The sequence below is a fragment of the Scatophagus argus genome, chromosome 24, assembly GCF_020382885.2.
Source record: "Scatophagus argus isolate fScaArg1 chromosome 24, fScaArg1.pri, whole genome shotgun sequence".
Lineage (NCBI taxonomy): Eukaryota > Metazoa > Chordata > Actinopteri > Scatophagidae > Scatophagus > Scatophagus argus.
The window spans coordinates 1,578,523-1,606,420 of NC_058516.1; the positions used below are offsets into that span (position 1 = coordinate 1,578,523).

Below are 27,898 nucleotides of genomic sequence, written 5' to 3' on the forward strand. Positions count from 1 at the left end.
ACAGCTTGAGCTTGAAGCTGCGTATCCTGCCTAGTGAAAAAGCACAACAAGCTGTCCTGATTGGACGGATCTGTCTTCAAGTCCCAGCAGCGAATCAGGAAGCAGGGAGTCACGCTGAACTTTTACTCATGAACTTATTTTCTCTTGAGGGGAAGCTTGTGATGTTCCTCCGTAGTCGTGTTTGCTCTCCTACTTTTGATGAACTGCAAACAAGTCTAGTCTCACTCACACACACACACACACACACACACCCTGGTTGTTAACAGGGTGTGTGTGTCTGTCTGTCTGTTGGCATCCATGGCAGAGGATAACTTTGCTGCCTTGGCCGGCAGCTCAGAGCTCCTATTGAGTGAACAGTCCAGGTGGACCAGACGGTCCCATCCCATCCCGTCTGTGCCTGCCACCACACCCCTCCTCCCCTCCTCCACCTTGCCCAGTGCCATCTTTGGGGGGTGGATATAAATATCTGTCAATGGGCCGATGGCTTGTGTGTGCTGCTAAAAAATGCTGAGTGAAACCAAGTCAGGTTGTCGATTCCATTCAGATCACATCAGGGACGTGACATTCTTTGAATCCTGAAAATCCCAGAGAACACTGAAGTGTTGAGCCGGCGTTGATGTTCTCATTATTACCACCAGAGGGCAGTAAAATCCCTAAGGATCATTTCCACAAAGTTTTAGCTCATTTTGCAAAATACTGAAGACCTCCAGCCGCATGTATTTTGTTATAGTAAATAAGCACCTAAAACACAATAATTTCTGGGGGTCAGAGACTGAGGAATTGATTTTGAAAAGATTATTAGAACATCCGAAGAACTGATTAGAACTGATGTTGTTGTAAACTGTCAAAGAATCACACAGGGATGAGAGTGATGGCAACAAATATCAACAGAGGGTCCAGCTTGTTGCTCCTGCTGTGCTCTTAACAAACCGTCCAGCTTCATCCTAATCAGTCGTGAAAAGTCAACCCGCCCTGCAGCGTTCGGAGGCCGGACTCGGGCGGAGGCCGGCTGGACGGGAGGAATCCTAATTGGTGCGGAGCTAATGTGGCCTCATTAATCTTTTAATCCTCATTTCCTCGCCGCCCCCGTGGCCCCGACCCGCTGGCCGTGAACTTGTCTGGCCCCTGTAGCAAAGTCAAATGGTCCTCCGACGCAGTCTGAAAAGCCAGAGGGGGCGTCCGCAAACTGAAAACACAAGTTATAAGAGCTACCATCAAAAGATGCAAATGCTGAGGTTGACTCCTCACACCTTTGAAGAAATCTGAACAAATCAGTACCTTTAAAGGATCTTTATGTGTTTTCTTACAAAACAACCAATAAACAAGCTTTAATAAGAAATAACATCGATTATACAACGATTAAGATATATACAACAGGAAATATGCGACAATATGAAACAACCAAATAAATAAATACTCATACTGAGGTTTTGGTTTGCTGGCATTTACAGTAAAAACTGTGTTCAGCTTTTAAATGAAAGGAGCTGCTTGTAAAATCCTGATGTTTATGAAGTCAAAAAAATAAGAAATCTGACACTTGGATGCAGTGATTCGATCCTCTGAAGTGTTTGGGAAGACTTGTTAGCATTGCGGATGTGAACAATAAGTCGAGGTATGAGACATTTATTCATCCGTCAGCTCCATATTTAGGCTTCACGTTCTTGCAGTTTGTGAGTATTTTTGGATAAATAACCACTTTTTTAAATCAAAGGTCCACCATGTTTATGTGCGTGCAAGCAGCCAGGTTACTCATGTTGTTCATCAGCACATTTTCTTCATGTCCTGTAAAGCTAAATGTGCTGCAGCTAAAAACATTTCTTCCAGGCTTTCAGTTTTATTTTGCTCCGACAGTCTGTGCTGGAAACACTTTGGGTTTTTGTCTCGATGAATGTCCGCGCTGAAGGTTTTTGTCGGTGCCGACTGAACGCCGACTGTTTGGTGTTTGGTGGTTGCTTGCGGGTTTCAGCCTTGGACAACAGGGAGCTGAAAAAAACAGGAAAGAAATTCAAGACATGTAATACCTCAAATCAAGGTTCCCAATGTGATGCTGATTTCTCCTTGTTGGACTTTAGATTCTCAGATTTCCCTGCTCAAAAACATTTTTGCGTTTAGATCGAGTGACTCGTGCCGAAGCCCATTTTACTTTAAAATAAGTCCTGCTTACCCTTCTGGAGCAAAGAGAACCTGAGTATCCGCTCCGACAGGCGCAGACGTTCGGTCGGACACACCGACTGCCGTACAGACACTTCTGTTCGCAGTGAGCTGGGAAATAACACGAGGAAATCACATGTCAGAAGATGCAGTAACAGCCAAGACACCAAAGCTCTTCCTGGCCGTTGCAGCCAATCGGACACACGTTTTCCACGGACTGGAAAAGCGAAGTGAACGAGTTGCCTGGATGAAGTGCATTCTGTGTCTAATGTGTCGATGTTTCTGTGTATTTGGCTGGGATACTCACGGATCTGGCACAGCATGCCTTGCCAGCCTGGGGCGCAGTGGCAGGTGTTGGCGCCCACACATTCGCCTCCATTCAGACACTTCTGCAGACAGCTGGCTGAAAGGCGACAGGAGACTTGAAGTTAGAGCTCGGACTCGGACTCGACTGCTCCGAGACTTGATTTGACTCTGAAATCCTGACTTGACTTGAGACGTGAAAGCAAAAACGGGCCTAAGAAAGCCACAAACTCTCAGTTAAGGAGAAACATTATCATATGTTTGTCATGACTTGGACTTGTTCCCAAGTCAAGTCACAGCCTCAAAGATCTGTACAGGTGATTGTGTATACTGCATCAGATCTGCAGACCAGATCCCCTCTTTCTCAACAGCTACAACCCACATGTACTTCAGCAATGCACTAATACTTTAATTTTATTTTCCTGCAGGTATGAAATGTGGGAGTTGAGAAGCCAGCGGCCGCTGTAGTGAGCATCACCAGGTGTGATGAGTAACAGGTGTCAGCTGATGAAGGAGGAGGGCGGGGCTAACAACATCCTGCCTCTCTGGAGAAACTGAACCTGCAGCTTTGAGCTTCAGCGGCTGATCTGCTTGACTGTCTCTTCCCTGACTGTTGGATTTCACTGAGGCGTCTGAAGGTCAGCTTTTTTATATTAAACGCATATGTGGGGTTTTTAAAATCACCAGTCAATCCTGAAGCAATTTGTCAAGTAATACAGTGTAAGTTCAAATTTGCAAACATTTCTGTTTCTCCAATGAGAGGATCTGCTAATTGTTTTGTTGTCTGTCTGTCTGTCTAAACGTAATATTTTTAGATCGTGTGCTGTTGGTCAGACAAAAGACCTCAACCTGTCCGATGAGGGGCATTTTCTTTATTCTGTCGACTAAACAGCTGAGGTTTAATGCTGCACACTGATGCATCATGGGATCCGACAGGTTGCTGTGTCTTTACGGATCCGATTCTTGTATCACAGCACTCACGTTTCTCACATCTCTTTCCTCGCCAACCTGACGGGCAATCGCAAACGTCTGGACCGACACACCTGCCGCCGTTCATGCACATGGGCTCGCACACACCTGCAGAGAGTGAGAGAGAGTGAAAATGGAGTGTGGACCGTGTTGACAGGATCGTCTCGGTTCTTCAGAGGGCGTTTAGATGACACAGAAGGAGGACATCATGATAGCAACGGGAGAAAAGGGGAGAAAGCGAGGGAGAATCAAGGGAAGTGGGGCAGTGAGGAGAAAGACGGACTCTTCTCGCATCGCCTCCCGGTGTATCCCTGCAGACACGAGCAGACGCTGTTCCTCATGCACACGCCGCCGTTCTTACATGGCGGACTGCAGACGGCTGGAGGAGCAAACGGGAAAACACGGTAAGCTTGACAGAATCTGCCGGAGTTAAAACTTAAGTCAGTAGAGCCTGAACTGCTGATCGATTTATTGCTTGACTGGTTGATGTTTGAGCTTGCAGGTTTACCGTTCTGACACTGGGCGCCGTAGAAACCGTGAGGACACTCGCAAATGTTCGCTCGAACGCACCAGCCTCCGTTCAGACACACGGGAGAGCACAGGGCTGCAGAAAGAGGTGAGAGCATCAGCGCTGAGAGGTCAGCACACACACACACACACACACACACACACACACTCACCAGTCTCACAGGACGGTCCGGTCCAGCCGGGTGGACACATGCACTCGTCTGGAGACACACACTGGCCCCCGTTGTGACAGTGACGGCTACACACCACTGCAATCCGCCAAAAACAACTTTGGTCAGGACAGGAAGAGCAGTCGTCTTTTGAAAGCAAAGGGATTCAGAAAACGTGGAAAAACACGGGAACTCACTGGTCTCGCATCGAGGTCCAACAAACCCGTAAGGACAGGAACACGTCTGCGGTCCCACGCAGGTGCCTCCGTTTTCACACGGTAACCTGCACAGAGCTGCACACACGCATTAGTTATGTCAGTTAATGTACAAGCCTTAACCTCAATAGTTTTAGGACAGAATTTCATCTCAGTTGTTTCGTATTAACGGACCCACTGAATGGAGCTTTACCTTCCTGACAGGTTTCTCCATGAAAACCTCGGGGACACTGACACACACCGGGAGCTATGCAAACGCCGCCGCTCATACAGTCCGGCTCACAGATCGCTAGGAGAATGGATGGTTGGATGAACTCGTGGAAAGAGACCTTTTCAATGAATTAATTTGTTTTTTGAATTTGTTTGTGTACCTGTCTGACAGTCCAAACCAGCGTATCCTGGCTTGCATCGGCAGGTATTGGGCGCAGCACACTCCATGTTCCTACCACAGGTGTGTCTGCAGACAGCTGCAAACAGACGAGGAAGCACGTGGTTGATTATTAAACCATTAATTGATTTACTTATTTGTGCAGAAGACGAATAGGAAATTTAAAAGCTTGCTTGGATGCGTTTTTGGAAGTTGATCTAGTTAAAGAGTTTGCCTCAATGCTAACGAGTGAAACCACCAAAGACAAACTGAAGCCTGTGAAACTGAGAAGTTCAAGAAAGCGCTTCTGCTTTCATGGAGCCTTACCTCGACAGGCTCGTCCGTCTCCGGTGTACCCCACAGGACACCTCCCGCAGCGGAAACCCCCGTCCATTGCTGGCTCACAGAGGACACCAGGAAAACATGGCCGGTCAGCGCAGGTGGTCACATGTTTGTCGGCTGTCGTACCGCTCCTCTCCCCGGGCTGGGAGGTGGTAGCTCTTTGCAGCAGGGAGCTGCTGTAGACCGTCCGCGGCGTCTCCGGGCCTTCAGATCCAGGCTCAGCCTCGTCCCCATCTGCAGAGAACTCTGACTCAGACAGCGAGTAGGACAGAGCGGTGAGGGCTGCTGTAAGTGGGAGGGCAGGTTTCGGAGGGGTCCAGGGTTTGGCCTGGGTGGCTGTCAGATGGTTGGGCTGGGGTTGGGTTGTCTCTTTGAGCTGCGTCACTTTACCAGACTGAGTGGACGGGTGAGATATGGACGAGGTTACCCTGGAAGGTGTGGCACTAGTCAGTGCTCCTTCAGACTGCTGGAAGATGATCACAGAATGAAGGAATGAGGGGTGATTGGACGTTCATGTCCGCTTACCGATGACCGATCATGATGTAGTACAGAAAATGTGAACTCACCTTGGAGGCCGTCACATGTGGAACCATAAAATCTCTGTAGATGGTTGTGCTGGATCTGACGTGTGTCCTGGCACTTTGGCGGGTGATGTGAGCGTTTGAAGTGACACGGTGGGCACTGACTGATGTTCTTGGAACATCTCTGGACGCGGTGACCGCCTCTCTCCTCCCCGTCCCGCCTCCCCTGCCTGAGGCGATAACCTGCTGTGGCGTGTTATCTCGGTTCGCTCTGGTGACGGATGAGGACAGGTGTTTGACCCCAGACCTAGTGGGAAGGTTGGGCAGGTGGAGCTGAGAGACTTTGCTGGTGCTTCCGTGCTGGGAGCGGCTGGTTTTGCTAATCGTCTGCTGCTGAGGAAGGTGATTGGATGCTGAGGAAAGACCAGGAGGTGACATCGGTTCCTTAGATAAATCGACTCTTTCGCCCTAAACAGTTGTTGTCTGGACGCACATTCGTCTAAGACCACCTCGACACTGCAGAGCGTGTATGCAGTCAGCCCATGGACAAACAAAAAGTTAAGAGAAATGTTGTAGTAGCCCTGATTTCAGTGGAACTCCAGAGAGCAGCGTTGCAAACTGATTTACGCGACTCTTGGCTACTTCTGTTCATCCACATAAACACTTTGTTCCAGACAAACACGATCCACACTAAAGGGATTTAAGCTGGAATCGAACTGTCTCTTCTGAGTTGTTAAAACTCCTCCCGGCCTCCCTCACCAGAAAATAACGCTAAGCAAACTTCTGTTGAAACTCTGTGACTCCAGAACAAAAGTACCAACACTGGATATTACATCCAGGCAGGCTGCAACCACTTAAAATGATTTATCGACTGCAATAAATGCCATTCCTTTCAACCAAGAAAAACACATTAGACAACATCGGGAAAACCAAAATATCATAAGAACAAATTCAAAGATCTTTAGAGAAACCCGTAATGACTGGAGAGATTCCACAGTTTTCATCAAATTTTTAAGCCTGAGCAGCATAGAGAAAAGTGTCTTCAGGCGTAGTCAAGCATGTTGATATTCATCAGTGGAAATGTCTTCTGTCGAGCTTCAGCGTGACTCAGCTTTAAAGGAGCTCGGCGGCAGAGCCATTGCTTACAAAAGGGAAAAGATCAGCCTCTCACCTGCTTTGGCGTTCTTCATGCAGACGCGTCCGTTGCCATAAAGGCCCGGCGGACAGCGGCCGCAGACGTAGCCGACGTGAGGCGGCCTGCGGTTGATGCACTGGACCCCAGGGAAGCAGGGCCTGCTGGCACATGTAGAGGACACATTCACAGCCGGCGACTGACCTGATCCTGAGAGACACAAGCTGTGGTCAGCGCTCCATAGGAGCTTGAGGTTCGTCATGGCAGCCAAGCAAAGTGTGGCAGGTGGTCACATGTTTTCTTGGTGCTTCAGCTCTACAAATTAATCTTTCCAAAGAAAGTTGTCTTTTGACAGTTTAACGATCCCTGTTTTTCTCTAAAATACCTTCACAGAGTGCTTTTGAAATGTTGCTTTTACCTGACGCCGGTTTGCCGTCTCCCCGTTTCTGGATGACAGCGGATGTCTTGACAATGCTGTTGCTGATTTGCGACGGATGAGGCTGGACTCGGTCCGGTGTAATTCCTGACATGTTCTTGAAAGTGTCCGTGGGAGTCGTGGTTGGGTTTTTTCTTGGAGAACCGCTCTGGGACACGAGTGTTGGAATGGCTGTGATGCTCTTGTTGCTTGCTGCCGTAGGGAGCACTGGACTCTGGTTTGTTCCTGGAGTTTGTCTCCACGTGGTGGTCTTTGGGTGGTTTCGGTCCACCCATGGGACCGTCTTCCCCACCTCAGTCCTTGTGTGCAGGAAGCTACCACTTGAGGTCTTCCGGAACGTGTCTGTCTTTAGTTTAGGTGGCTGCAGCAGAACATCTGGTATCTTGTAGACAGTCGTACGAGGAGCAGATGTGGGAGGGATGAGGACAGGCCTGATGACTGCACAAAAGAAAAGATTAGAATTTCGTCTTTATCTCACGCTTATCCACAATTACTTCCTACTGCATTTCTGGATTGCAGTATGTGAATAGCAAAGAGGCGAAGGACTGAAAGACTGTTGTCTGTTTTTAATAAGACAGACAGCCAGCGAGAGGCGAGACTTTGGAAGTTTGTTTGTTTAAAGATCTCTGCGAGGCACGACGACCACTCAGTGCCCATCAACACGTTTACAAGCCACGAGCATAACAGGAAACAGTATTCGACTGACAGCAGATTACAGACACTATGAAACTTCTGAGTCCAGTTTTGATCACTTCTCTGACATCCTGTCTCTCATCTACAGAAACCTTCTCAGAGCTGACTTTAATTCAGCATTTTCCAAGGGTTTCTTATGTCCAGTTTAGCTATCTGGAAACACACAACACAGTTCCTTAACAGCACATGTATTGTGCTGAACTGTCCTTGATTTACTGAATCTACTTCGAGTTTTCTTATCTCTCCTTTGCTGTCTCTGTTCTGTATTCAGTTTGAGAGACTTGCTTGTGATTGGGCTTTACTGGAAACAAATCAAGATATCCTGATCCCTCTGGGCCTCGTCTTACATGAGAATGAGAATTTATCTTCACTTCTCTCAAGGGGATGGCGGCCTTCGCCACATCTCGCCACACTAACAAAGTTACGATGTGACCCCTGGTGCAGCTCCTGATGGCTCCTGACATGCAAGGCTGTGTATGCTGTGTATGAACTGAGCAGGGAGGTCAAACCAAAGTTCCTTCGTGCAGGAAGATCAGAGGACTGTGGAGTAAGCAGTTAGACAAAGGGGAAAGCCATTAATCTGTCCTCATGAGTCTACTTCCACAAAGTCCCATGAAAGTGACAAACAGTGTACTGCTGAGTGTAATTTATGCTGTGTGCTTTGCTGTGAGCCAATTTTTCCATTAGTGGTGATAACGTCTTGAAACATACACCTCGGTTTGATTTCCAGCCCCGTTAGATTCCAGGTTTTCAAGTTCTTACCCAGAGGACAACAACGCAAGCCACAATTCAACTGACATGTAGTCAGTCGCAGGTTTGTTTTACAGTCATGTGATACCAACTTTAAATACCCCCGTGGTAAAGTTCAGCATCGCCTTGTTGAAGCTTTGTGCATCGCTGCATTCAATCACAAACTTCCAGATTCTTTAGTTTTTCTCCCACAGCGTCGGTGTTTTCAAAGTATCATCTCCAGTTAGCAGTCGCTGCGACACAAAGTGAGCACACGGCGGGAAGAGGAGAAGGAGGAGGTGGAGGTGGAGGTGGAGGAGGAGCGGCGCTATCAGCTGCCATCAGCCATCTGGTTTCCATTCAGCACAAGTTAGTGCATCCCTGCTGAGTGCTCCTCCTCGGCTGCGACGAACTAATTCACCTTCACGTCCCAGGCGGTCAGCTGCCGCTCTTGTACACAGCGATCTGCTTTACAACAGCAGAGTGAGCTTTAAACTTTAGGAGTCTCGCGCACATAGACGCAAAGAATGAGCAGCTGAGCGTCTGCAGAGCGAAGTGTGGACAGATGAGGCAGATTGCGTTCACAATGGCTGCACAGTTTCAAAGAACAGCAGTGTCTGATGGTATCATGTGATGTGTGTTAATGAGGTCCAGGTGTCGGGGTTGGAGGTAAGTCATCATGTATGGAGATCTTACATGTGCCCTGTGAGAATTTCCATGAGAAGTGATTTCATCATTGAGTCTTTAGTTGTTCATTTTCTAAAGACGGAGCAACAACAACCTGACTAGAGAGGGATTTTGTTTCTGCGAGTAACTTTTTAACATTTTTGTTCTGTGATTTTTATTATTATTATTATGCCAGAAGCCCGTGGAGAATAAATGCTTCATTCTTTCATTTACATGTCGTGATCAGACTTTGTTTTGTCGTCTTTGGCTGTCGGATCTCCTGACTGGACACCAAGTTTGTCAAACCTGTAACCGATTACCTCTTGAAGCATGGACAACACTTGGTGTGTAACCGGTTCAGTTGTTCCTTCGGCAGGTTTGGCTTGGCAGCTGGCCTTATAAAAATCTAATAATTAACATGCGCAGTTTGCTCAAGCCTACCTGTACACGCCGTTCCATTTCCCATCATGCCTTTGGGGCACGGGCCGCAGCCGTAGGAGCCGAAGCTGTTGAAGCACTGGACTCCTTGGAAACAGGGCTTCCTTTCACACTCATTGATATCTTCCAAGCACGTCACGCCTGCCGAAAACACAGACACACGCGGGAAATCGATTCTGCGATCATAAACGATTTGCTGTGACTGATCTTCTGCACGGGCAGCCGCGTGAAGCCAGAGACAGAAGGGAACCTGCTTTAAGAGGGTTTCAAAAAGTCGCATTTGAGTCTTACCTCTCAGCCCCGCAGGACACTCACATCTGTACCCGCTGGCGGTGTTGACGCACGTGCCGAGCGTGCACGGGGCGGACAAACATTCATCTGCGTCCTCGTCGCAGAGGTCGCCCCGCTTACCGTCGGGACACACACACAGGTACTTCCCGCTGCCGGCGGGGAAGTTGATGTCCGTCACACACGTTCCTCCGTTCTGACACCCACACGGCACCACATCAATCTGTTACGAATGGAAAAGAGCGACATGGCTGGATGTGTTATGTTCAACGCGTTTACATTAACAGGAATAGTAACTCAGTACTGTAAAAGTTAATGTCTCTTAGCTGACTGTCTCCTGTCATCTCCGTTGCTTTATTTTCAGATCCTCTGCTCCACCCCCCCCTCCTCCTTCTCCAACTCTACCTCCACGGTGAAGCTGCTCTGGGCGTTGCACTCGTCCGACAGCGTGAAGCGGAAGGAGCGGCTCGACTGTCGTAACCCTTCCTCGGCGGGAAACGACGGGACCCTCCAGATGAGGAGTCCGGCAGGGGACAGGACGGCCCCCTTTGGCCCGTCCTCCAGCTGGAAGAGGAGCGCCGAGCCCTCCGGGTCTGATGCTGCAAACTGGAAGACAAAGTTCTCCCCGGCAAATGTCCGCAGGTCACTCTGAGGTCGGTGGAAGGCTGGCGGCTCATTGACTGACGGCAGAGGAGGAAGTGTTAGAGTATAGTTCAGTTTACATGGAGTTATGTCCCAGGTGCAACTAACCAACGACGCCTTTAGCTCTTTTGTCATCATTGTTCCCGCCTTCTTATTTTCTATTACGTCTGCATCTACAAGTGTTTGACTTTTGAGGACAAAATCTGCTTCCTGTCCTGACATAAACTCCTCACAAGTGAGTTTGGTCTGTCATGAGGTTTTCCCAGGCCGTTCTGGAAGAATCATTGTAAACACACATTTCCATGGCTGCAGGCGCTCGCGGCTTTTCTGTCCAAGTGGAACTCTCAACGGCCAAATTAGCAACATCCATGCTTTCCCCCCCAGATGTTTCATAGGAAGAAAAGTGATGATAATCCCAGGAAACATCAGCCCAGCATGATGATCATATGTTACAAAACTGGCAAGAGAACGTCTGCTGATTAAGAGGATTATTATGATGAATAAATTCCCAACTTATCTGTCTATAAATGAGCAAAACGGCATCCAACGGAAATCAAGTTTGTTCGAGAATTTCACAGGAAAAGACTGATTTCACGACAGTCAGAGCTTTGATCTGCCTTATGTTCTCTTGTTATAACATACAGCTGTCATCTCAGAAATCTTTTAATGTCACTTTTCTGAGGAAAGGCTGCATGTGAGACAAAATCACACACGAAGTCGTTCCCTTGTTGCTGTGCACAGCCTGGCTGTTTGGACTGACTCGTGGTTTGCTGAGTGTAAGTGAGGACGACTGTCATTCTGTGAAGCTGTGGTAATCAACCGTGTGATTTGCCCCTTCTGCTCTCTCCCAGAGTGGTCAAGCGACAGGTCGCGGCTTGCTGGGGAACTTAAGCATCCGCTCCTTTGATCTGGCGATGGTGACAAACGGGACCGCAGTTGGACGGCTGCCACAGCCAACAGACTACCTACCACAGCTGTCGCTAAGATAAGTACTGTTTTAACTGCTATTCGACATTAGAGGGCTGGAAGCAGGAAAACACCTCTGATCTCTCAGTCACTTTGGGAATTAATGAATCAGTCAGATCAGTCCGAGCACCAGATTGGGGTCTTGATGTCGCTCCAGACTCATATGTCCACATATTTTTGGCCATATATTGTAAACAAATGCGCACAAAGATGTCAGGCAGATTATCTGTGGTAGTTCTGATGATGGTTGTGTGTTAAAGAAGCGGTTGTGTTTGTACCTTGGTTCACGGACCAGGTGAATTTGGACGTGTCCGGATCACAGAGGAGGCAGGGGCTGCTGGGATTGGAGTCTCCCTCCGTGAAACACATCCCGTCGATGGTACATGTCCTCTCCTGGCAGGCAGAGAGACAGAGCAGCAAAAGCAGCAGGTTTGTTTGTGTTCTCACATTCACAGTGTTGTTTTAAGGCAGCTTAGCAGGATTATTCTTTTAAGCTGTTTGTTTTCCCTTTGTGGACTCAAGTCTCTTGAAAACATCGTCTGCTTAAGTTAATTCAATTCAGGCCGGCTTTGGCGAGCGCAGGCAAACGTGTTCACTCCAGGTTGTTTGCAAGGTTACATGATGTCCTGTCTCCATTCCCAGTTCCAGTAACAACACGGCCCCCTCGGTACCTTCTTTTTTATTAACGCTGGGTGTTTCAATAGCCAGCTGTTGCATGTCAGGAGGCTGGGAAATCGCACACGTCTCTGTTTTACTCATTCAAGCAGACACAAGTTGTTTACAGTGTAGTTTCTGCAGCCCTAACAGAACACATAAAACGCTTCACCACACTTTTCCACTAAACACCCACTGAATCACATCTGTCTTTCCGAAATCTGCTTCTCGTACTCCAAACAAACAAACAAATCCCGGAGAGTCCAAACTTTCTTAACATCATGTGAATGATGAGCATCCAAACAACAAGCTGAGGTGTCGAAAGCACATTTAAAGCGTCTGACCAACCATCAGTTTGTTGGTTTCTGCTGTTTAACTTGAAAATAATTAGGTTTGGTGCCTGTGACTCTGAAACTCAGTGATGGTGGTGACGTGCAGCCATCAAGACATTCATTTCTTTTTTAAAATTGCAGTCTCAGAATAATCACCAACCTCATTGCTATCATTTCCATCTCTTTAGATTGCAATAATCAAACGTTTGTTTACTGGGTGTGAGAAAAACCCCATTAAAAAAACAACTTGACGTGGAGAGAGTTTACCTTTAACTTACAGAGTCCTGAGCGCGACGCCTCGCAGACCTGGCAGACGCCGTCGTAGATGGTCAGCACCTTGGCCTGGCTGTACTGGGAGCCATCGTTGGTTACCTGGAACGCGAATAAAAGCCGAGCGGACGCTGAAAAACACCTCACAGCCGACAAACAATGAAAGGCTTTTTTGAAATCAGGTTACCTTGATCTCCCAGCGTGCGTAAGGTTTGTCGTCCATCATGAAGTCTTCCGTGTTGACGGCCGTGTTGCTCAGAGATGGGACGGCGCAGTCTAAAGCCTTGGAGCTGAGGAACGAGGCTTTTGTTCTCTGTTTTTCCCCCGGAGCCCAAACTCCGTTCATGTACTGCGGAGGCAGACGGACGCAGTTCACGGGAAATACACTTCATCTTGAAGTCTGTCAGCCCAGCTTTTGATTTTGCCTTTGCTCACCTTCAGTCTGGTGGCGTGACAGCTGAGGTCGGGAGAGTCGATGAAGCCCAGGCCGAAGACTCGAACGCTGCGACAGTTGAAGGCTCGGATGTCACACAGTCCGCCGTTCTCCAAATCTGTTAACTCTACCGGCTGGCCTGTCCAAAGACAGATTATTGTTTACTCCTGAGTACATTACAAGCCAATCAGAAGACAGAATGTTACTTATTTCAGCAGCTGAAATCAGACCACCCAAAAGATAAACTGTTGTATTTGTCAGTCAAATGATGGCATGTTTTCTAATTCCTGGCTCATCTCCTCACAGTGATAAGGCAGAGCTTCACTCTGATGTCAGCTGAAGGAAAACAGATTCCAGCGGTGATTGTAGTCAGACAGTGTAGTTTGAACAGAGCGAAAACATTTACCTGCTAAACCCATTAAGCACTGGAGCAACTGCGTCTGTGGATACTCACTGATGGCCAGGCTGCAGTCGTAGAAGCTGTGGCTGGGATAGCACTGGCAGCCCCACTCGGTGCACTCTCCATTTCCGTTGCAAAAGTTGGGGCAGCGCAACGCTGTCACCACCTCCTTGGACGCTCCTGGTGGACCAGCCACCTCCAAGGCTCTCTGGGTGCGGTTTTCCAACAGCCTCCTCTCACACTCGTTCTCCAGGTATGGCAGGAGGGCTTCCTCCCAGCCCAGGTCGTCTTTGAGCTGCAGGTCCAAAATGCAGAGATCCACTGCTTCATCCAGGCGACGTCCCAGCAGCCCGCGGCACACAGCACCAACAGTGGAGTTAGCCAAAGCTATCTGGCACACCTCCAGAGCTTTGGCCGATGTCAGGCCGCTCGGCGTCGGCCAGCGGGGCTGCACCTCCGGTCGAGCTTCAGCCAAGTGATCCTCGGGGAAGAAGTAGGCGAAGTTCTCAAGATCGGCTTGACTGAGGCTCTGAGCGGTGAAGACGGGCTGGAATTCAAACGACGCTTGTCTCTTTGGCCTGTCGACAGAAAGGAGAAGATCCTCCCTGAACTCGCCGTCCAGTTCACGGTCAGCGTTTTTACTGTTCTCGCCGTGAATCCGAAGGTGCCTCCTCTCCAGAGGGTGAGTGTTAAAGGCAGACATATCCAGGATGCTTTCCTCTCTTTGTGGACTCTTGATGTATTCCACCGTTGTGTCCATAGAGGGGAACACAGATGTGTAATCCACATTATCATACGCTACGCAGTCGGAGTGAGCGGAAGGATCGTACAAGTTCCTCATCCCTCTGCCACCGAGATGAGAGGTGCTGTATCCTTTTTGGCACTGACAGAAGGGCCTCCTGACCTCCTGTGTGACCCCAGGAGGCGTCTTGTCGAATAAACTCTCACCGGGAGCTATCCTAGCACACACACACATGCACACAAAGGATGTAAACAGCTCTGCGGAGACAAAAATAAAACAAATACACGGATTTTAATTTTAATTTCTCTGTACTGCTGTCGCGGACTGACCTCCAGAGCTCTATGAAGCGATGCAGATCATCTGGGCCAAACGAGCTGCCGTCAGGGCCGTGGAAATCGTTGTTGCCGTTGCGGTCGAAGGTGCCGCAGAGGCCTCGCGTCCTGCCGTAGTCGACGCTGGGCGCTCGGACAGATAGACTCATCCCCCAGTCGCCAACATCGGCCCTAACAAAGGCCCCGGAGGGAAAGATCAACTACGAGAGGAGAGTCACATCCGGCAGCTAGTTAACATAATCTCCTCGGGCAGCGACGGTAAAAATGCAGAGGCTGAAAGAGCTGCACGTTCTCACAATCCGTTTGGTATGACGGATATTATGAAAGTAGATGTTTCCTAGGAAGCACGCGGCATGCAGTGATTTCCCAGACAAATCTGTACCAGTGTCAAAATGTTCGGATACCTACGGTGACCTTCTTCCCCTGGCGGGACTCCAGGACCCTGACACGACTACCCTCCCTTTCACCCAAGTTCCTGAGGGTGAGCTGCGGCCTGGTCTCCTGCGGCTGGCCGTCGCACATGTCAAAGACGGCAATCTCGTCCCCCTCTCGCGCCGCAACGCCGCAGTTGCAGGCGACAGAGTAGTGTCGGCTGCCGCAGTCCCACTGGCGAGAGTGGACCTCGAACTCCCTGACGAGGCTCCGGTAGAGGACAAAGGTGCCAGTCTGGTGGTTTTCATAGCGCCTGCGCATTGCAGAGTGACAGAAGGACATCCAAACTTGTTAATGCTAACCTGGTGTTTTAGCATGTCAAGCTGAAACTCAAATTACCATCTGACTTCTGCTAAAGCCGACTGGGAGGTAAATTACCTGCCATCCAGGGTGATGAGATGCGGGTCTGTCAGAGAGTAGCAGATGGAAGTAGGAACGTCCTGGACCGTGACCTGGGGGCAGGGGTCAGGAGAGCAGGGATTAGTGGGACTCCACCCTGTGACCCTCTGACCCTTGGCTTTGATGTGTTCTCTAACCACAGATGGGAAAACTTCTCTGCAACAGGTCCCTCAGAGACACCATGTCTGGAGGGCTGACATCATGCCTTGCATAACATAATTGCCTGTGTGGACGCTAATGACCACGTAGAACAACACTCTTTAAATGCCAAGTCAAGCCATCAAACAGGCACACTTTAGCCTCTTTAAACTCGTCACCCTCCCCTTCATTTCGATAAAGTCGCTGTGTGTACATGTACACAGTATGACAGAGAAACCTGTAATTAGAACCATCTTTTTAATGCTCTGTAATTAAAGTAATACCTTGTATGATATCACGCTGCTGTTTTTTTTATTCTTGCTTCTATTTTTGGACCATGGTGTCCTCTCAGGTGATTCGGGTCCCCGCTCCTATGCAGTTTTTATACCGGAGGGCCCTAATGTCAAGAGTCCACGGCACCAAATTACTTCTGAAACATCAAGAACTTGGGGAAGCTACTCAAGCATCCCTGAAGCATCTCCAGTTTCTCCCAAACTATGAAGGAGATTTAAGATCCGCAAGGGATTCCAGTTTTCTCTGAATCCTCTTCACGGTTTCTAGTATCTCCATCAAAGACCACTGGAGGCCCCTCATGGATGACGGGATTCTCCTGGAGTACTCAGTGATCCTCCTTGGCTTCTACTTAAGCCTGTTCAAGGATCCCTCAATGACCAGTGAAAACCCCTTAAAGAGCCTCTTCAGGTCGAGAATGACCAGAACTTTTTCATAAACTTTCTCAGCACTTTTTCTCTGCAGTCTCCAGACCCAATGTTCACGTGTTCCTGCAAACATCTGCACGGACAACACGGCTTAATAGACTTATATGTCTTGTAAAACTCAACTTTGCAGCTTTGCAAAGGCGTTTGGTGTTCACACAAAAGAGAAAAGAGAAAACATCTGTTTTGAAATCTGTATTTTTGAACACTTTCGACTCACTTTCATGGACTCTGGGGCATAGTTTCTCCACAGTCGTGGTGCACTGGGTCCCGGCATAAAACCGACCAGACTCAGTCGGTTTCCATCTCGTGTGAAGTCAGTGACAGCGGTGACGAAGAAAGCTGCTTCGCCACAGCTGCCGTCGCTGCAGGCATTAGGCTGGAGCTCCACCTGGCAGGCGGACAGCACCACATTTGAGGCCTCGCGTCCGAGACTGTCTGTAGACGTCAACGCAGCAGTAAGTTAGTGTTAACGGACGGCACACAGCTGTCTGCAGAACTGTAATAACGTCTTCCTGAACTGGCTTTGATATGAGAAGAACCAAAGACAAGCTCATGAAATTAGTTTTCTGCTTGAACTAACGCGTTCATCTCCCACTGAAATCCTCTCTGATCTGTTCAAAGATGTTTTCCGAGGTCTTAGTGGGCTGCATGACTACAAGGCTAAATAGTGAATGTCAGATCCTCTAATTTGTATTTTGGTTACAAATCTTGTCCAATTCAGAGGATACGGTGTGTTTGCTCAGCTGCCGTGCTTTCGTCCCACTCAGTGAAGGAAGTTAACCTGCATCATACTGTAAAAGCTTCATTACACGTGTTTTCCTGCAGGTCTCACCGGGGTCATGGACACTCAGAGCCAGAGGGACCCCACACTGATGACCGTGGTCGGAGCCGTGGCAGGGGATGGGCACCGTGCTGTGGACGGTCACCTCGTGCTCCTTACCGTCCTCTGCTATGTGAAGCGAATCCGGAGAAAACTGAAGAGAACGAAGGGAAAAGAGCGACAGGTGAGTTTGGCCGCCTGCTACCTCAAACCACAAAAACTTGTTACGTTGTGGAGGAACGTTTACCTTCAGTCCAGCGTAGAAGCTCTCGCTTTCTTTTGGAGTGGATCTGCTGTGGCTGAAGTTGGCCCTGAAAGTGGACACGCTGCAGGAGAACTGCAGGGAAAGCGTCACATGATGGTTGACTCAATCCGTAAAATGACACATGAATAAGAGAAGTGAAAGGTATAATAGAGGTTCGGTTCCTCTATCAGGCTTTGATTCCTTCACAAACAAACCTGCCCCGCCTCCATCAGCTCTGGCTTTAAACTCTGGAGAAAAAGCTAACATTTAAATATGACATCAGCTGTTGTAAATGGGACAATACGTCTTTACTGAAGTGAAAGTTTGCCTTCCCTTAATTTATCCTTCTGCACTGAAGAGCCAAACACGACCTGTTTCTGATTACATTTCCAAGCGAAACAGAGTCTCCAGTGTGCGCTTGTTAATCTTGAGAAAGACTAACAGTGCGCGGCTGACGCAGTATTTGCGATTTATCAAAACATTTCCCCGTGTAGCTCGCGGTGCGGCGCTCCTCTGATCCACAGCTCTGAGAGCGCTAACATTTAACTCACTCTCAAGGTTAAAAAACACAAAGGTGACCTTTGACCCAACTCAGCTGCTACATCAACATGTGTTAAAGGCGGCCCTCCGCAACACGATCCAGACACGACTAATGCAACCCCGGGGTCCAAATATGGCGGCGCGACGGTCCGCAGCTGTCCGAGCGGCGAACAGCAGAGTGACATCACCTCAGTTTCACAGAGCATCACGCCGAAAATCTAATTACTTAATGTTCCCTGGCAACAAATAATTTCACAGGAAACCAGAGCTGTCAGCTGCCTCTGGATCCCGGCTGTTTGGACATGAGGCTGTGCAGCAGACTGTGCCAGAAACAAAAGACAGTTTAATTAGAATTAGTATTAAGTTTCCTTCAGCTGTGAGAGAGAAGCTTTATTAATAAGCAGCCAAAAGACTCCTTAGAGCAGGGAAACCGTTCTCAGCTCTGGACTTTCAAAAAGTTCTTCAGTCATCAGCCGGATTGTATTGATTCCCTCAGATTTCTTCCTCGTTTCCCTGCTCACCGGCATTATTTTCATGAGCAGTAATTCAGCCTGACAAGCTCAAACATCTTAAATTCTCCTCCTTACTGGTCAGCAGCACTCAACACTCTCATGTTCCTGGCGCAATTAAAGCATCGACTGCCGCAGCCGAGTGCGAGATGCAGTTTGTCTCCCAGCTCGAACAGGTGACGATTGCCCTCGACGCACGAGGCCGAACTCTCGCAAAGGCAAAGCCTGACGGATCAAACGCTTTGTATCACCTAACGTCTCCTGGGAAAGGAATACAGCTGATGACCATCTGACCACTAACATGCACGAACGTGCGGCAGCTGAGGGGGATTAACCCGTCTCAGGTCTGAATTCACTGTCCTGAAAACAGTGTGGAAACACGAAGCAGCGGTCAAACGCAGGAGACTCGACACTTCACTACTGATCGACACACAGAAGGGGGTCTTGGAGCCAGCACTTGGACCTTCCAAATCTGAACAACACAGTTTGAGGCCCTGCATTGTCAAAGAAGCAGTTTTTGGATGCAGCTTCCCATCAGGAGGCAGCTTCAAAGCGGGACGCTGGAACAAAACCGGACATGTTAACATTAAGCCCAAAATCTGTGCTGTGAAAAGAAAAATGAGTTGTTGTAAAACAACGAACAGAGTTATTGCACGCGAGTGAAAATAACAGAATTCACTGTGAGGATTTGAATGGAGAGATTTAAATGGGAAGCATGTGCAGCGAGGCTTTTCCAACCTGCAACTGATTTAGCTTCCCCACCCTCCTCCTGCCTTCGCTTGACGGGATATGACACACGGTGCCTCCCTGCCTTTGCTTTGGAAGTCTGAACCCAGGCAAAAAAGAGGTCAGCGTGATCCATGGCTTACGTTGCCCGCTCGAGGGGTCAAACCCTCCACATGTGCTCCCCCGAAACTGTCAGCACCGTCTGGCAGGAATTACCGTTTCCCCGAGCCTGAAGTGAACGCCATCCATCTCGGCCAGAGAGAAGGGCTTCGCTGTGGATTCCTGCCTGATCTCGGCCTTCATGCTGTGGCCGATGCGTCTGGCCCAAACCACCTGGAAGCCCAGCGGCTGGCTCCACGGCGGCGGGACGAAGGAGCACCTCAGGTGGACACTTTGGCCGATGAGCTCAGGGGTGATGACGGGCCGAGACGGCAGGGATGGAATGGCAGCTGAAAGGACAGATGGAGGACTAAAGCGGCGCCACACAGTGATGTAAAAGACAGAGATTTTAGTTTACAATAAATTAGATGTTATTGGTCGCAGTAATGTCACCTTGGCATGAGCATCTTTCTCTTTTTGTTTTCTCACTTTTTGCAGACCAAATGATGAATTACAAAATAATCAACAGCCGAAACCACAATGAAAAGAAACTTAAGTTTCAGCTTTACTTTGCTTTTTCCAGAGATTTGACCTGAATCGATTAGACCACATAAACGGCCCTCAGCTATCATGTGTGGCTCATGAGGTCACACGATTACTATCCACTGAGAACTGAGTAGATGGACCTTAGAATAATAAAGTAATAAATGCGGTACGTCTCACCTTTGCATCGGCCGTTGACTTCGACCTCACCAGGTGGACAGAGTCTGGGTCCCGAATCCGGAGCGACTGAAACACAGGATGTAGTTTAAAGCAGTTTCACTTGTGTCGTTAAAATCAGAGCATCCGACTGGCTGTTTCCAGCTGGAGGCGGCTTTTCCTCCTGATGTGACGTGTGGAAAAATTCATTGAAGATAAAAACAATTATTATGGCTTATTATGGCTGATGTTATCAAAAACATCTGCATCTGAAGTAAGTGTATATTAAACAAAGAAATACTGGCTGGTGTGTTGATTTCATATTTTTAAATGAATCAATCTTCTGGTTTAACGCCAAAGTAAAATGCAAGCTTTGACTTTAACGAACACACACACACAGACTTGATGAAAACATGAGAAACCAGAGTGTGTCTGGCACCTTTAGCGCAGTATCCCATGCAGCCCTGCGTGGGCTGCAGGTAGTACAGCAGGAAGTCGCCGCAGTTCCGCACCGTGACGGGGATGCGGAAGAGGCAGCAGTCTTTGGCACTGCCGTGGAAGAACTGCCAGGTGGCACAGGCAGAGAGCTGGCGGACCTCGCCGGGCCTCGGCAGGGAGGCGTCCTTCAGGGACAGCCACACCGGAGCCTGTGTACCGCAACGATTCATCTGCAGGAGGGGCGTCGACAGAAACAGTCATTACCTGCAGCGAGGGGGTTATTATGCCCTCCACCCGGACTGAAGGCATCTATTAAACCAATCTACTGGATGCTACATGTTTGCACTGTCAGGTTGCTATTTTTCGGCAAAAGATTCTCGACAATCAGGTGGTTAGAGACACGGGAGGTACAGGTGAGGCAGGAGTGTGAGCACAACCACCTTTCAGGCAGACGTCTGTCTCACCTCGATGCAGGTGGTCGGCATCTCCGCCGGCTTGTTGTTGATCCTGAACCTGTACCAGCCGGGTGACAGCGAGTGGTCACAGATCAGGTCCTGGATGGCCGTGTTCTGGATCTCCGTGGAGTCAAAGTCGACGCTGCGATAGGGATTACGCAAAATCCGATGGCCTCCCGGGTGACACTCCGGAGCTGAGACAAAGAGAACAGGGAAGTCAGACTTTGCAGAAAAAGATCAGGAAAGAATGGATGTTTCCGAATGTTACTGTGGCCCAGCTATGACACTCTGACCCTTCCCTCAGCACACAAAAATGTGGATTTTCCAATATAAAATCCCTTCCTTTCCCTTTGAGTTCCAGATGTGTGAATTTAATCAAGAGGAAATGAGCGGGTCTACCCTGCAGTCACGTCTTTGTCTCGGGAGTCCTGCTGTTTGGTTGTGTCCGACTGCTCCGAGAGGACAGACGGGACACAGACGGACGAAACAGAAGGGTCTCACGCTGTCGTGAGAATCTGCACAGAAAAGCCCGAGTGTCCTTGGCTTGAAGCTTTCTGTCTCTCAGTTCATTTAAACATGAGTGTGAAGGTTTAGTCCTGGCCTTAACTTTAGACCCAAAGCCAGCAGCTGGAAATCAAGCATTTAAAAGTTTATTCCTAAGTTTGTGGTCGCTGCCACCCAACAGCGGCTCTTTACACTCCAACCTCACGAGGTCGATCACAGCGAACTCCGTGGACAAAACACTCAGTTTAAATCAAAGATTCATGTCAACGGCCGATCCGACGTGACCTTCTTTCTTCTCTGACTGTGAAACAAATAACAAACAACTGATGTGAGGTTGTTTTTCCTGCGTGTTTGCTAAACACAGCGAGATGAAACGATCATTTCCTGCAGTACAGAAACAACACAGAAACACCCATGGATCTTACAAACTACAGCCTCACTTCAGTTTCATCATCACAGCAAATGACAAGAAGAAGTGAAAAGGAGACCAAATGATGTGCACGATTTGCTTTCTGAGCCGTCAGTCAGCGTCGAGCAGCCGAGCAGGAAGGATCATTTCGCCCCCAGAGGTTATCTAAATTGCTAAGAATAACAGACATTCCTGTGAGCCTCTCGCCTCTCTGAACTCGCTCCGGGAAAGGACGATAAAGCCAATGGCGCATGACAGGCCTCTGGACAGCGCCTGCAGCTGGAGGCTGGAACGAGCGAGGGGAATTATCTGAGCAGAAGGCGTAGTTTGTTAACACCAGCGTCTCAGAAGCTCTACATCTGTGGAGTGAAATGGGTCAAAGTCGTCAACAGGGGCTTTTCTTTACACAACTAAACAAGAAGAAAAGGCTGCTCTTTGACTTCCAGAAGACAAAACGTCTTCCCTTTACCCCGTCTGAGTCGGCTTTTGTGGCGGCTGAGCAAAGTCACATCGGGGAAAACAAACACTGGGGGTATTTAGGATGTCTTGAGTCAGTCAAAGCCTTGAATGGACAAGGCGGAGCTACTGCCAGGGATCCCCAGCCTAAACAAGGTCTTACAGGCCGCTCTGCACGTTGACAGCCCCTTGAAAGCAAATGTTCCTGTTTACACCTCGTCTGGAAGCTCCGCTGACAAGATCTGAGGTCACAGGTTGTCCAAACAAGCAGGTTTTCAGGCAGGAGGACAATCAGAGACTTTGGCTTCTGGCTAAACTGCTCCAATTGGTGGCTTAATGAGTTTACAGAGCCAAATGGGAGGGGGGAAGCTAATGAAGTGTCCCCCGGGGGGGTCGGGTCCCACTGGGAGGGAGGCCCTCAGCAGCCCAGATCTTGTCCTGTTTATAAGGAAATCAAATGAATTAGGGTGAATGTGGTGTCAACACAACTGAGGTCAGAAAGGTCCAGATTAAGGTCGCGTACAAGCTGTGGAGTCAAGACTGATGTTAATAAAGCAGGACTACAGGAAATGCAAGCCGATCCAAGTGGATCTCAGCAGAATTTAGATTTGATATGAAATGCGATTTGGATGAGGTTTGGATGTGGTCTCACAGCTCACCACACTGACTTCCAGACAGGCTTTGTTTTTGAGTCCCAGCCGGACTTGACCGCCCTCTCAGGCAGCAGCTACAAACTCAGAGAAGCCTCTGATCTTCAGTTTGACGGTTACATGCAGCCTGTTGAAGATGTTTTGTCACAGCTGTGCTGTCACTTCACTTGTGAAGTCCTGGCAGACTTAAAGTCAAACTCACTAGACTTAAAGGAAAAGTCCAGTGGGTTTGAACAATGTTTGGTTTCACAATGTGACTTGTTATTGACGAGCCAATGAGGGGTCAGCCGGGTTTAAGGCATCTGAAGTATCTGGGTGGAGAACTTGGAAGACTTGGCGCTGTTTAAACACAGCAACTTAAACCGATGCTGTTTGATCTATTTTTTTGTGGGACAAAGTGTGAGGAGTTACAGGAGCTGCAACAGAGTTTGTTTTGGCTCCGAAATGTCCTGTAGTCCTCTTGCAAAGCTCTGCGAGGACCCACAGCAGTCAGTTTTACGAGAGCCTGCCTCAAGGTTTACGACTGCCTGCTTCGATCCGTTGTTGGACGTCCTGGAGACAAAGACATGAGCGAGATGGACGGACCAATAAGACTTCAGTTTGGTTCGCACTGCAGGACTTCAGGCTCCACAGTCTGTCCTGCCAGAATCATGAGTGAACCTCAATTCGTCTGAAGACACAGCAGCTCACAGGAGGATTTCCTCAGAGTTTTTGTGAAATCCTCAGCGTTTTGTGCAGCTTTTACAGTTTCAGGTTTGTGGTCCTACACGTCAGGGCAGCACTGGATTAAAGTGAGCAACAACAAGTGTGTCACGTTGTGTAATGAGTCCTGACAGCTCAGCTTTGTAATGTTGTTTCAATTAGAGCTGCATTTTAACAAGTCTGTAAGTCTGCTGTGACTTTTATTTCTCTTCGTGTTGTTTTTACAGCACTTTGACTTGACCATAAGTGCTGCATCCTCTCTGGAAACACAAGCATAAATGCTTTTAGATCCAAAGTTTCTGTGCGAGGACACAGACATCTTTGCCTGTCTGTGAGGTTAGAGTGTCGGTGTGCTTTGCTCTTGTCTGTGTTTTCCTGTCCGTGTCTGAGGGTCCATCTAACCTCTGGAGCCGCTGAGTGATCGGAATGTGGGCTCGCAGGCCAAGTGACGCAGCTCTGCACCATCTGCTGCTTTTAGCGTGCAAGATGTGTATTTTCTGCATATTATTTAAAGAGTTAGAAACAGTACGCGTTAGCCTGTGGGCTGTGCTGCCCATCTGCGTTTGTTCTAAACGGCCCTGAACCTGACGGCGAGAAGCAGTTTTGTGCCTTGTAGGTGAAATGAGCGACTGCTCGGCAGCTGCGGACAGAAACGGTTTAGGATTGTCTGTAGCTTTGGAAAAAGGCACAAGTTGAGCTCTAACAGACGTTTTCATCCACCTACCGTGTTGCGCGAACGCTCCCAATTGCACGACCCACATCAGCGCGACGCGTAAGTATCCAGGGAACAGCAGGCGCGTCGGACCAAAAGCGCAGCAGTCCATGGCTGCGGCTTCGGGGTCAGAGAGATGCAGAAGGCTGGCTTCAGTCGTCGGGTCCCATTGGATGTTTGGAGAATCGGTGCGAAAGTGGCGCAAACCGTACGTATCCAACCCCTCCTCTCCCGTGTGATTAGGACAGCAGAGAGGCGTTAAGTTGCGCTCCGCTCGCGGTAGACAGCGAGATGACAACAGGAGAGGAGGGAGGAGGCAACAAACCACCGACGAGTCTGCTCCTGGCTATATGAGGGTCCTCCGTGGTCCCAGGCTCACACGTCGCCCCATCAACATCACGTGACACAAATCAATAAACCGTCCACCTGAGCCGTCCCGGATCGGAGCCGAAGTCCGCAAACAATGCGCGCGCACTGCTGGAAAGCGAATGATCCAGTGATCCAATGAAAATCCAGACAATCATTAGATCCTCTGGGGGAGCGCGTCCTGCTGCCACATGTTGAATGTTTCCACAACAAGCCTCCTCCTCTCAGGCCAAATCCCCGAGTCCCTTCAATCGGCAGCTGAAGGGACACACATAAATCTGCGCCGAAACACTCACTCCTTCACCGTGGACTCGCTGCTGACAGCGAGGACATGTGTGCAGCAGACTTTACAGTAAAGCACGCCGTGAATACACGCAGTCCTCAGTACGTTAGCCTACCTGTAAATACTCCCAGCATGTCTCACAGCTGCAGAGGAAGTGAGCGTCCAGGCAGGATTTATTTTAGGGAGAAGGGAGGATAAAAGGATGCACAAGAAAATAATGATTCACCTTGAACGACGTGGGTTGAAAAACTTTATTCATAATACGAAGAAGTTGTGTTTTGTGGTTAAATGTAATGTTAAATGTATGGCTTTACAACAGGAATTATTAATTAAACTCCACTTCAGGGACTCATGAATCTGTTAGGGGAGGCAAAACATCAGATGACGCATTTTCCATTTCCAAAATGTAGGCCACAGATCAGATCCGTCCATCACGTCTTCATGTGACTGAAAACAGTCTGAGACGAGATCCCGCTGAGCTGAAACAGAGAAGAGTGTGGGGTAAATATCAGGTGCTGGGGGCTGCGCAGACATAAAGGCATACCTTTCCACTAAATAAAAGAGCTGAGAGCAGCAGCAGGTGTTGCTGCACTCGCCTTTTCATTCAGACTCGTCTTCGGCGCTGTGAGAAGGTCTCACACCTTCGGTTTGCAGACTTTAGATGTTTGAAGCCAAGTGTCATCTTTATCCTCTTAGCCTCACGTTGTGGTATTTGGAACCTGTCAGAACGTCCTCTCTGAGTGCTTAAAGTTTTCTCAGCCAGTCTTTTGGCTGTTGGGGTTCAAACCACCGACCCCCCCCCAGTAGAAATCCTGTTTTGGATGCTCAGACCTCAAAGTGTTTTGGTGGTTTAGTGATTTCCTGATTCATTTGAGACCGCTGTTGCATATCATTCACTCTTTCTTACCACCACCCCTTCAAGTACCTACACAGGAAGCTCCTCACAACCACAGGAGATGTTCACCTCCGAGGGTCTCTTTCTTCTTCTCTGCTCTCTTATACCGAAGCCCCAATTTGTACCGTAACTCCCAGCCTTTTCACACCTGTCCTACATGTGCTCTGAAGTGCCGCCTCGTCCGCTTCAGACTCCCGAGAACCTCCCGAAAACCTCCCGGTCGGTTTCAGACTACTGTGGCGCTGGTGGCTCCTCGCTGAAGGGTCTTTACAGGAGAGAAGACATTATCTCCTTTGATGTTTGCGCCCTGAGAGACGACAAGAGAGGGGAGGGGGGGGTTCAGTCCTGCCTCCTCTGAGCGCTTCCAGATGTCACACATCCTCCTTTAACTGTGAGAAAAACAAGGGAGGAACATACAACAGTCATGTCAGCAGCTACAGGACCCACAAACATCTTGCAGCCATATTGTTTCTGAACCAGTAAAATCCATGAGTCATTTTTAACACGTCTGCGTTCTCAGCCCTTAACAAAAACTTGGCATGTTTGTAAACCACACACGCAACACTCGACGTGTTGTCTTTACGTTTGCTTCAATATGTCCAGTCTTTTAAAAGGACACAGGCACTGGGTTAAAAACATACTCGGTGGTTGCTTTGATCATGTCAGCCCGTCTTTGAGAAGTCACAGCAAGCTAATTTGCAATCGTTGCTTCCAGCTCCTGAAGTAAAAACAACCGTCAGCAGAAAGCGGACATCAAGCGTCCGTGAACTCAGAGGGCAGAGTGGGTGGGGTCAAAGGTCAATGAGCTCCTCCCACAGAGGGCACTTCTGATCGAGGTGTCCTGAAGGTCACGTCTGAGGTGAGCACTTTTGTATTTACAACACACGTGAGGCTTTAGGAGTGGATTTATTGGCAGCAGCTTAAAGGCACGTGTGGACACTCTGTTGAGGAGCAGCTGATGCATATCGAAGGTGTTCCTCAGGGCTCCTTCCTCGGTCCTCTGGGACAGGCTTGGGTCGGGGTGTTAATGCAGGAGGTTTTCCGGAGATGCTGTCAGGCAGAAGATTGTGGCCTCAAAACAAAGGCCGCTGGGCCTCGCTGAGGGACGATCACACCTCCACGCTGTAGGTCGGAGTACAGTACGACCTCTAAACCCTCAGCTTTGGCTTTTCTCACTCTGTCAAGTCTGATTATGGAACATTTGCCAAACAGCGAGGTGTCAGTGATGCAGCGTCGGGTTACTGTGAGGACTCAAACGTTAATTAAGTTTAACCCAGTGTGGGTAATTAAAAAACAGCAGAGCTGCGTTCGGATCTCATCGGCTTTCCTCGCAAAACGAAGTCCTTTCCTGCTTTTTAATGAATGAAAATGAGTTTTCAAACATTCTGCTCACATTCATTCAGACCGTGTGTGTGTTATTTCAGATCCCAGCACAGTTTGACGCCGTGTGGATGGAAAATATCACCTTGGGCAGGAGCGGGAGCTCGAGCTAACGCGACGCAATGGGAGCAGACGGCTCGGCGAGCTGTGAGCGGGAACAACGAGGCAGAAGAAGAAAAGACGGTGAGCAACACAGGGCCAAACATTGAGCCTTTGCAGCAGTCCTACACAGTTTAGGGAAGTAGTAGTAGTAGTACAAAAAAGCAGTATAGTTGATCTCATACTGAAGATCCATACATGTTCATGAATGTGACCGAGTACAGTAAAACAATCAAAAACAATCAAACTCATTCTCTCAAAGATAAGACATGATGGAACAGTAGCAAAGAGAAATCTCTGAAGGAAAAGACAACCCCACCACAGGTGGACAGATTGACAGGTGATTTTATTCATCCCTGAGGGGACATTAGGTTGTCGTAGTCCTGTATATTTGAATACAATAAGAAAACAATAACATGACATACTGAATTAGAAAAATAGAATAAAAATACACTTAAAGGGCACACGTGTGATAATAAATTTTAGTAAAATAACAGTGTGATAATAAAAGTATATAATAACAGTA

General features: G+C 48.6%; 1 protein-coding gene and 2 long non-coding RNA genes across 4 annotated transcripts; 2 read left to right on the top strand and 1 right to left on the bottom strand.

The window, feature by feature from the left end:
• Positions 1-1,275: 1,275 nt before the first annotated feature.
• Positions 1,276-24,837, bottom strand: si:ch211-246m6.5 (von Willebrand factor D and EGF domain-containing protein). Of its 2 annotated transcripts, none has more exons than XM_046382492.1 (33): positions 24,362-24,837; positions 20,926-21,110; positions 20,463-20,691; positions 20,048-20,113; positions 19,442-19,674; positions 17,454-17,543; positions 17,219-17,360; positions 16,604-16,821; positions 15,509-15,582; positions 15,107-15,383; positions 14,696-14,898; positions 13,679-14,583; positions 13,227-13,363; positions 12,979-13,140; positions 12,789-12,893; positions 11,814-11,928; positions 10,333-10,607; positions 9,931-10,150; positions 9,643-9,780; positions 7,096-7,551; positions 6,717-6,887; positions 5,591-5,958; positions 5,010-5,487; positions 4,687-4,782; positions 4,509-4,604; positions 4,298-4,393; positions 4,104-4,199; positions 3,932-4,027; positions 3,707-3,802; positions 3,436-3,531; positions 2,459-2,554; positions 2,165-2,262; positions 1,276-1,983 (listed from the first exon to the last, which is right to left on the bottom strand). In XM_046382492.1, exons 1-33 carry the CDS (start codon positions 24,459-24,461, stop codon positions 1,963-1,965), a joined length of 6,234 nt encoding a protein of 2,077 aa, XP_046238448.1. In that variant the 5' UTR covers positions 24,462-24,837; the 3' UTR covers positions 1,276-1,962. The 2 variants fall into 2 exon arrangements, with proteins under 2 accessions (XP_046238448.1, XP_046238447.1); XM_046382491.1 differs by having other exon boundaries at positions 5,010-5,490.
• Positions 3,687-11,446, top strand: LOC124055584. Its single transcript, XR_006842721.1, has 3 exons — positions 3,687-3,827; positions 3,926-4,039; positions 11,421-11,446. It is a non-coding gene; the product is annotated as an uncharacterized LOC124055584 (long non-coding RNA).
• On the top strand, positions 11,568-27,651 carry LOC124055582. Its single transcript, XR_006842719.1, has 3 exons — positions 11,568-11,964; positions 26,609-26,752; positions 27,318-27,651. It is a non-coding gene; the product is annotated as an uncharacterized LOC124055582 (long non-coding RNA).
• Positions 27,652-27,898: the final 247 nt, after the last annotated feature.